This window comes from Egretta garzetta, unplaced genomic scaffold (assembly GCF_000687185.1).
Source record: "Egretta garzetta isolate BGI_Z169 unplaced genomic scaffold, ASM68718v1 scaffold1063, whole genome shotgun sequence".
Lineage (NCBI taxonomy): Eukaryota > Metazoa > Chordata > Aves > Pelecaniformes > Ardeidae > Egretta > Egretta garzetta.
The window spans coordinates 161,850-172,018 of record NW_009259103.1 but is presented as its reverse complement, the minus strand read 5'-3'; the positions used below and the strand labels follow the sequence as shown (position 1 = coordinate 172,018).

The 10,169-nt window shown below is 51.0% G+C and overlaps 1 protein-coding gene across 1 annotated transcript in view; it reads right to left on the bottom strand.

Moving 5' to 3' along the window:
- UBAP2L (ubiquitin associated protein 2 like) overlaps window positions 1–10,169 on the bottom strand; it is a 28,209-nt gene that overhangs the window by 7,416 nt on the left and 10,624 nt on the right. Inside the window, exons 9-18 of the mRNA XM_035890825.1 lie at window positions 8,135–8,187; window positions 6,617–6,702; window positions 5,981–6,152; window positions 4,909–5,110; window positions 3,211–3,488; window positions 2,759–2,931; window positions 1,854–2,043; window positions 941–995; window positions 307–481; window positions 38–110 (exon numbers count right to left, since the gene is read on the bottom strand). Coding sequence (XP_035746718.1) covers window positions 38–110; window positions 307–481; window positions 941–995; window positions 1,854–2,043; window positions 2,759–2,931; window positions 3,211–3,488; window positions 4,909–5,110; window positions 5,981–6,152; window positions 6,617–6,702; window positions 8,135–8,187 — 1,457 coding nt within the window. The remainder of the gene's footprint in view (window positions 1–37; window positions 111–306; window positions 482–940; window positions 996–1,853; window positions 2,044–2,758; window positions 2,932–3,210; window positions 3,489–4,908; window positions 5,111–5,980; window positions 6,153–6,616; window positions 6,703–8,134; window positions 8,188–10,169) is intronic.

Here is a 10,169-nt window from a genome sequence, read left to right as displayed (position 1 = left end):
ATGGGGGAACGCAGCACCAGCGCACACCAAAACTCACCAGAAGAGTTGAAGTTGACGTTCGCCCAGAGGATGTGGATGAGGACAGACTGTTCTGCTGGGTGGGTAACGTACTGTGGAAGGAGGAATAAAAGGTTGTCAAGCGAGAGTCGCCATTGGCAGCACCAGGCCAGATCCCACTCCCCATCTACCAGGACAGGATGAGGCATCTCAGTCTTCCCCCACTGCACGAGGCAGACTTTGATGTCTACTACAGATCCCTGCTTCTACTTCTGCTTCTCTAGAAACCCCTCCACCACGCTTGCTCACCTGCTGAGTTGGGCGGTGGTTGTACTGGGGAGCTCCTCACTGTGGCTCAGGCTGCTCAGAGCTGTCGAGTGTTGGCTGGCTGTCGTCAGCAAGGACGACGCAGATACCCCATCGTTGAGAGGGGCGATACTGGGAGCAGAGGGGGAATCTGATTTCACTGCGGGGCCTGTAGCACCTGTGAACAAAAGCTTTGGGTTAGGGGCAGCCACTAGCAGCTCCTGGAGGGCAATTTAGTGGTGAGGATCAGCAAAGGCTCAGCTTGAGGAGCTGGGAGATCCGGGGTTTCCCCTGCTGTCAACCAGTTACATGCTTGTGACAGCGTGATAGTGTTCTACGTCTCACTTCACCCCAACACCACCGTTGGCTCTGCAAAGAGCTTCAAGAACTACAGATGAGGCGCATTTCCCAAACAAATTAGAGTAAATTATTGTTATCAGGGAGCAACTCATCAAGGATCTCATGGATCCATCAGCAGAAAGCCAAACATTTCAAGGCAAGCAAATAATCAGAGTGGCAGCAATTAGGCCAGCAGGGGAAGGACTTGCTATTAGCAGAGATAATGCTTTTCATCCAAAGCAGAGAATAGGAGCAGTACAAGAGAGTCGGGACCCCCACTGCACCGACAGACTCTTACCTTCAACGGCCTGTGTGGTTTGTAATGGCGTGGGTTGTACAGAACTGAAACCATTCTGAGGAAGAAGAGAAAAAACAAAAGAGTACAGGGCATTGCAGTTGCTCGTTTCCAGAGGCAGATCTAGCATCACTCCCACACTCCCTCCTCAGTTGTGAAAAAGGCCCCAGACTGCGTGCGTTGGGGTCGGTCCCAAACTCATGACCCCCAAGCACATATTTGAGAAAGTGGTACAAGAAGTTTCTCTGGTAGTTAAGTTTACTGGGTAGACTGACTCAACATCCTCAACCCAAGTTCATTAGCCAAAATTGATGTTACTGAACTTGTGTGCAGCATGCAAGAATCAAATCCTTAAGACAAAACTAAATCCTTAGCCTGAATGCCACTCTGCAGCGGGGTAATTATGCATGACATGACACATGGCCTGCAATCAACTTAACCACTGTCCCCATGGCCAACCTCACCCTGCCCTGGCACAACTTGAGGCCGGTGCCCCTCGTCCCATCGCCTGTTCCTAAGGAAAAGACCCTAACACCCGTCCGGCCCCCGCCTCACGCATGGTTGTAGGGAGTGATGAGGGCTCCCCTCAGCCTCCTCTGCTCCAGGCTGAACCCCCCCAGCTCCCCCAGCCGCTCCCCAGCAGCCTGGGGCTCCAGACCCCTCCCCAGCTTCGTTGCTCTCCTCTGGACACATTCCAGCAAATCAATGTCTTAACACCACTGACCCAGCCCCAGATAAGTAACGTAACTAAGAGCTCTGGCAGCAGGCAGAAGAAAGCTCTCACGAGAGTCCACAAGCCACGTGGCGAGGCTGGAGGACCACAGAAACACTTGATAAACCACATAGCTTCCCCCGAGCCAGCGCTTCACACGCTGTGCTTACTCAGCACAAAGGGTAAGCAAAGCTCTTTGCCTACCTTGGCCTGGGTCAGATCTTTCTGGGGCGAGGAGGAGATTGAATTTGGGTATCGCCTCGTCTGGGTGGATCTCTGTTCGTACAGTGGTCCCTGAGCGCTGTTCTGGGAGGTAAATGTTGCTGTCTGTATTGTGCCGCTCTGGTAACCAGACTCCTGGCTTTGATTGGACGAAATTGTGGATGAAGATTCACTAGAAATGGGGGGAAAAAAGAAAAAAAGTTTACATTTTCTTCCAAAACGGCCCTGTTGTAAGCTGCTGACCCAGATTGCAGGCTCTACATTTCCAATCTTCATGAGCCCCAAGCATCACCATAAAGGCACCACAGAAAGCAGCCAAGCAAACCAAGCAAGGACCCGTACCCAGACAAGGGCTGGCCCAACCACAGGAGGATGCTGGCACCTAGCTGCAGCCTTGCCTCTCACGCTGCTGTGCCCTAGGTGACATCTCATGAGCTGCCACCACTCAAGGGACTGGCAAATCCTACAGGTCAGCCCACCAGAAGACAGAAACGCTTCGCTTTGGCAAGGTGTCATCACCTACTCCCACCTGCGTCCCAGTTTGCCAGGCAAAAAAGCAGGACAAAGCACAGGGAATCTGTTCACCAAGGACAAGGAGCAGTTACGCTGGGGATCCCCCTCCTGTGTTTCCAACAACCCAGTTTAATGGCAGCAGGAAACGTCTGCTGTCTGTAGAAGCACCGCAGGCCAGTCAGTCACGGAGCTGCCTGAATGAGCCTGCTGGCATCTTATGCTTTGCTGTTGCATACGTTGTCCCCCCTTTGTGACCACGGCACAGTCAGAAAGGGTCTACTAGTATGCAGCCTAACTTACAGTCCACGGGACCATGGACTTTCCAAAACTCCCTGCTTGGATTAACCCTTCCCTTCCTCACACCTGGTCCTCACCTAGCCGTGCTGGTGTACAGGCTGCTTTGAGATTGGCTAACGGCAGCGCTTGTTGTGGGCGTCGATTCGTACTCCGCGAGAACAGGCTCCGAACCAAACTGTAATGCCCCAAACTGCAGGTTTAGCCCTGAGATATCCGCTGAGCCAGGCATTTCCACCGCAAGCGCAGGAATCTGCAAGGAACAACGGAAAGGGTCAATCACTCCCTGGGATAAGCACAGAAAATGACTGCAGTATCCACATTTCCCAGCACATGATGGTAGTTAGAGGCTTGAATCCTCTGAATTACACTGTTCAACCCAGGCAGGGAAGCTTTTCTCTCCATCACCCCCACAAACGCCCAGTGCTAACAGCAGGAAGGCCAAGCCCAGCCCTTCCCTCACCAGCCCAAAGGAATTTTTCTGCAGCTCTAACACAACAAAATGCCTCCTTCCCCCACCATCGACCCGTACCTTTGATGTTAACGATGCTTTTTTCTTTTGCTGCTTCAGCTTCTGCTGTGCTGGCTGGGGACTGGAGGACTGGTTGTCCGAGGACCCTGGGGACATCTGGGGAACAGGATTGGTTTTGCTGGGCAGTGGCGAGGAAGGGGGCGCCGGCACGGTTGTGGAGGCAGTCACCACAGGCTGTTTCTCCTGCATGAACACTTCTATCATGGTTGAAGTTGACGTGAAGGCCTGACGCTTGGTGAAGGGACTATGCACAGAAGAGTCTGTTGGGTTCTTGAGATCTACCGGGGAAGACAAGAGTCGAGTTAGCAGGGTTTGTTTCCTTAAAACTAAATCAGATTCTGACCCTTCTCAGCATCAAGAAAAATAAAACCATTTCACACCATGACTCCTCCTGGACCCTGTTAAAAATCAGAGAGCAGAGAATCCCAGCACCTCCACTCCCAGCTTTGTGCTCTCACTACCATCAACACCGAGCCTTTTAAGCCCTTCTCCCAGCATCTCTACAGGACAAAGCGAACTTGCACAGCAGAAGAACAGGCTGCCCAGGGGGGCTGTGGAGTCTCCTTCTCTGGAGATATTCAACCCCCACCTGCACGATGTCCTGTGCAGCCTGCTCTGGGTGAGCCTGCTTGAGCAGGGGGGTGGGACTGGGTGAGCTCCGGAGGTCCCTTCCAACCCTGGCCGTGCTGGGATTCTGTGAAGTTCTCCATCCTCCAAGAAAAGCTGGACTCTCCCTTGTCTGGAGGCACTGCAGGTCAGAGTCCTGCACGGGCCTGACGCCGTTTCCTGCCCCCTCCCTGCCAACACTGCTGCATCCCATTGCCTGCTCCTTCCCCTGCAGGCACTGGGCATCCTCCAAGCAACACCCCTGCTCGGGGCTGCCCACCCTCAGGGCTGCACAACTGCACCGCCCTCCTCCTTCGGCTAAGCCTTACCGCAGCTTATTAAAAAAACAACTCCTATTCTCTCTGACTCTGCTCTGTGGCTCCTTGTCTGAAAAGATCAGGAGCTGCCAACGCTGACTGTTACTAGGACAGGGCTCGATTTTTCTTCAGCTTAGATTTGAACCAGAGCCATTTCCCTATAGCAAGAAATAAAACGCACAAGCTGAAAGAAATGGCACTAGTACTCGACCACAGCAGGGTTCAGCATCTCGCCTGAAAAGCGGGAGCTTCTCTTAATCCCTATTTATTCCCTCGTGCCAGCCCAGAGGCAGAGTTACTTCTTGGCATTTAGCAGTCAACAGAACTGCATTCCTTTAAAATATAACATCAGGTCAGCAGCGAGAGGAGACTGACAAGCGTTGGTATTTGGGAATTATTCTCCAATTATTCTCCAAAGGTGCCCACTTTCAGACCCATTCTCTGTTACACAGCTTTACACCAAGAAGTAGTTCCGCACACTGCGAGGGGCTCGGGAATGCCAGATCCCTGGCCCCCAAGCTGGCTGGAACGACCAAGCAGCAGATGGATTCAACTGCTCCGAGTATAAAAGGAACAGGGAAGGACTCGTGCACTATTGCATTTTAGTCTCATAAACTTGCACCCATGGTTCTTTTAATTTCTCCAGCACCTCTGGCTTGGCTGTGAACTTGCGACCTGGCCCTCCACTGAACCCCTCACACCGCTGCTTCCAGTGCGTTTCTGCAGTTCTGGGAGAACACGCTCCCCTCGAGGGAGCCACGCTGCTTTTCCTTACCATACTGCACAAGAGACGAGGTCTGCGTAGTGGATCCCATGTCCCAAGAAGAAGCAGTGGTGCTCCCACCAGGCTGGGTGTGCTGAGCAGCCAGCTGAGCCAGAGCCTGGGCTGTCTTGAACTGCTCCAGGAACTGCGAACCTGTGGTACTGCTGCCTTTGGCCTCCCCGACATCTCCAAACCCTTTCCCCAGCATGCTCACCTGCAATTTCAGCAATGAAACAACAAAGTCAGTGTCTCCCTTGGCTTGGAACTGGGCTCAGAGGACAGATACATCTCTTAACAGAAGCCTGTACCCCACTGCTTCTCACCGGGTGCCCCAGATGAACACTCCTGAGCTCCAGATGCACACAGACACCGCTGGCAAGGAGAGCTCGTACTTCTCTCACAGCCTTTATCGCCTGTGAGCACAGGTACACTTATCTGTTGCCCAACCCATGGCATTTTACAGTGTCATGGAGGCTTACAAAGAAAGTTAACAGGCAGGATCTTTAAAAACATACCAAATTTTTCACACGCATTCAGTTGCACTAAGACAGCCACCAGGAGAACTTGGCTTTACAGTTAAGGTGGTTTTGAAAATTTTTCCTGAACTACCTCACCATTAAGCACACAATTTATTTCTTTTGCTGAGGTTACACAAAGAAGCATCTGCCCAGGTCTGTGCGCATCCCTGATTCAGACTCAATGCCTCCTTCCTTCGCCTGTCAGTAGACGCCAACATTTCATCCCGCACCAAACTCCCAACCAGTTCCACTTCTCAAACGGTTGAATTCACAAGGCCTGGACTGCAGGAGTTTCTCCTTTCCTCTGAGCAGGAAAGAAGCACGTCTTGCAAGCCTGACAAGGGCAATAGGGGAGGAATTATCCCGTTATTTCCAATTAAGCAATGAACTTCGTGCCTCTGTATTCAGAGCAGACTGGCAAATCACCCAAGTGGCGGACTCTGCCACCCACAAGAAGCGAGGTGTCAGAACTGTGCTTCCCATATTGCTCAAATGCAGACAGAGAACGTCAGGGAAGCCAATGCCTGCCCAAACCCGCACGCTGGCGGAGATGAGCGTCTCCTTACCATGCTGTGGTGAGAGAAGGAGTTACTGGAGGCAGGCTGGGATATAGCACTCTGCTTGGAATTGCTGAACACCAGCGGCTGGGCCAGGGAAGGAGCCTGGGATGACTCCAGGTTTGTCGATTCATTCTCCATAGAAGAGGGCGTCTTCCCTAGCAGGACTGCAAGATCGATTCTGGGTAGAGAGAGAAGATAAGCCACGGAGGTTAACACGAGCTCTGTCACACCCCTCGCTTCCATTACAGCTGTATTCCACCTCCAGCCTCACGATTTATAGCTTTTACTTCACAAATTGAATGAATCTGCAGAACATTAACTCACAGCTGCCAGGAGCAACCTCAGAAAGGACAGAGACCAAGCAAGATCCCGCATGGCCTTCTATCTTATAGCATGTCTTCCATTAATTTAACACAGCAAAACGTCCCCAAATCTGAAGGACCAGCAGCAGAGCCGAGAAAAACTCTAATCCAGGATTAGAACCCAGAAACTCCTAACTCAACTTTTCCATTTAAATCCATCTCCTCTTATTCAGAGCTGCTGCATTTTAGCTAGCTGGCAAGGTTTAGTCGGAGATGCCAGACTGCTCTGGGACTTGTGTGCCCCTTTTCCCACATAAACAGGATCGCCACGGGCTATCACCTCTGTCCAGCTGTGATTGTCACATTCTCGGCAGGCAGAGGCACTGAAGACACGTTGGAGGCGGTGAAGATCTTTGTCTCAGACAGCTGCAAGTTAAAAATGAGGGGAAAAAGAATCCAAAAGTGAGAACAGCGTCTTGGGACTCCAAGCGAAGCACACAAACGTTTGAGACAAACAGCCACAGAAAGATTCAAGAAATTCAAATGTTTAGACTTCAACTTCTCTACCATTTGGCTCCCAGAATCAGTTCCTACTTCATTTGTTTCTTCTCGGGCAAGTGCACAAATCGCCTGCCAGCGTGTGTGGGGGGGAATGTGTGGAGAAAGCCAAATCCTACAAATCTCCTGCAGACAACAAATCCACTAGGGCTGCTGGGGTCTCAGGTGCTCTGAATCGATGGTCACAGCACCAATTTGCAAACCCACGGCACAGGTAGGGCCGAGCATTGCTAGAGAAGTCAAAGAAAAAAAGCTTCAGACCCATAGTTAAGCTTCTGATGATCCTGGCCTCGCCTGGATGATCTGACCAGAGACCAACAAATATACTTCAGCTAGGGAAAGGAAAATAAGAAAATAACGTCGCTCAAAAAGGAACGAAGGGGAGGTTTAATGACCACCTGTGATTTAGCATGGAACAGCTTCTATTCCAGACTGAGGGGCTGCCAGCACCTAATCTGCAAGAGTTTAAAAACAAAATCAGGAGCCCCTGGGAGCATATCACACACGCTGAAGGCAAGAAGGGCTATCAAAGGCTCTCTTCAAGCAGGGACCTGATGGAACAGACAGAGAAGCCGCGTGCGTCTCCAAACACAGCAGGAGTGCTTCCTTCAGACAGTGTCTGGAAAGCAAAAGCTTTCCCTTCACATCTGTTCTGTCGGCTTAGCAAAAAGGAGGATGCAAAACTAATACTACTACTAAAAAAGCCCAACTCTGCCTGCATCTGCAAGACCCAAAGTTCTCCCTTGATTCGGAGAAGGCTGAGAAGCCCATTTCAGAAGATTAAAAGCACAGTGTCTGACCTCCCCTGAAGGAGACAGAGGACAAAAAGCAGCGAGACACAGCAAAGAGCGAGCCAGAAGGTGAAGCTTAGAGCTTCTGCTCGATCCAAATCACAAGGAGCCGCAGAGGCACACGACACACTCACAGAACTCCTGCTACCTCCTCCCTGGCATGTGGTGTGGATCAAACCTTCCCAAACTGCCACTCCACCGGAGAAGCAGAGCAAGAATTTTGTGTGGCAACAGGCCAGTTTTTGGAAAAACTCAATCATGCAGGTGCAGGATGCCCCAGGAGATCCCTTCCCGTCTTGGGCTCCTGTGACAAGCTCTACTACACACGTACTTCAGAAGCAGCGATGTTTACGTATTCACCACAGCTCCTGGAATCGGAGCCTGGCTTGGGCTATGCCCATAGTTTGGGGAGGACGGGCTTTGCGCTCGCTCTCATAGCTGTGTGTGTACAAACAGGAGAGCAGCGTGCCAGCAGACGCAGGGAGGAGAGAGGTTTGGAGAGTACCTACATCTTCATTCCAGTCCTCCGTGCCCCATTCTTCTGTCGCTGCCCTCCACGCACCTACAAGGGTAACAACAGGTAGAGAAGTTACGCGTGCATCAAAGCTCGACTTCCAAGAGCCAGGGAAGCACTGGGGAGCTTTGCAAGCAGCTGAGAGGATTTCTATTTGCCAACCAGACAAGTTAAAGCAGTCGACCCCAACCCACAATTCATGGGCAAGGTACCGCGATGGGATCACCTCAGCCTTGCTCGGGCAGGCTAGGCTGGAAGAGAGGGACCGCTGGGCTGGCAGCGAGGGCAACACACACACCCAACACCGAACAAGGAAGCTGAGCTTGGCAAGGAAGCCCCGGCATCATCCCCAGGCTCCTTGTGCCATTTTCCTGATTTCCCCTCGTATTGCAGTAGCTGCAAGTTTCTGCACCCACGAGCAGTTCGTGCTACCCCAGCAGCTCGGACAGAGCACCTCCTTCGGGGGCTTCCTGCCAGCTCTTGTGCAGGACCTCAGCACCCAGTTAAACCTGAAGTTGCCATAAAACCCAGGGACAACGTGGTTTGTCTTTTCCCCACTCCCCCCCAAAACATTGAAACCTCATTGCACCAGGACCTCCTGCGCACAGGCAAATGGGAATCAAAAAGGAAAATTTAAGGGACTGAGCAATTCCTGCATTTTCTGCGACCAGTTTCAGAGAGATGCTCAAAGCAAGTAGCTTATAATACCAGGAGGAAAAAGCACGAGATTTCAGCCGCAATCCAGCACAGCGCAATTTGTAAGAGAGCAAAATTTACTGGGGGGGCAGGGGGGAAGAGTTTTGCCTGGCCACATCTTCAACTTGTTCCGTCCCTCACTTCCATCCCAGTTTAACCTCAGTACTTTGAGCATTATGAGGCGACTTCTGAATCCATTAGACAACTTAAAATTTGGTGCAGGAGGAGAGCAGGAGCATTTGACATCCCCCAAAACCCCAGAGCGTAAAACCAGCCCCGTTTTGCACGGCTTGTTGTCAGCCCATGCAATCCAGATCAACAAAACCCAACGCAGCCAACAGGGTTAATCCTGGAGACGTTTACAAGGACGGAACAAGTTGGCATCAGCCCTTTTATAAGCTGAAAGCCTTTTACAGCATAAAAACATAGCACGTAGGGAACGAGAACATTGTGGATTCTTCTGCAGGACACAGTCAGGCTTGCTGAGATTTTGGGGGGAAGAACAGAGCAGATCTTCCCATATATAATTTACTTAAGAGGCCAAAACGTCCAAACAATTTCTCATCTAGAAGTGGGCGATTTAGTGCGTGAAATAAGTATATTATCAGTGAATTTTTTTTTTTTTTTTTTTTTTGTTGGCTGTTTAGTTTTTCCTGACAAGTTGAGCCAATTCAAGAAGCCTTCCTGGATATTTTTTTAAATATTCAAGTTAAAAATACAGATATCAATACAATGCGACTTCCTTGAGTGCCAGGAGTCTCAGGGCACTCTACCCCTTGCTCCCCAGCCAGAAGCATCAAGGAGGAGTTCAACTCATTCAATGCAAAACACATCTGGGGTTTAAAAACCCAGATTCCACCGTTTCTTAGATTTTTTTTGCCCTCAGCAGTAGCGGGAAGGCTCCTTTCCAGATTTTCAGGGATCAGAAAGATCCTACCAGCTCAACTCTTACCCAAGAGGTGAAGTGGGAGCTGGAGGTACCTGGGTCCGCTGCAGTTGGCAGGGGAGAGCAGGAAGCCAAGAGAGTTGCCCCAAGAAGAGCTTGTGCACGTAGGAACACGGCACAGGGCTCTCCTAGTCTTGCTCGCTTGGGGAAAATGAGAAGAAAAGCAAAGCAGCACAAAAACCAGAAGGAAACCCTGCAGATGAAGAGCAGCCATCGATGGGGCTTTTGTGGCAAGTCTATGTCTCGAGTACCAGACACCTATTCAGCATGGCCGGTTCTCCTTGCACATGGAGGGACAGATGGAAAACCCAAGACCTGCGATGTACAACTGGGTATTCACCAGAAACGCTCCAGAAAGCTTCCTAACCAGTACAGTGTGTTTAGTTCT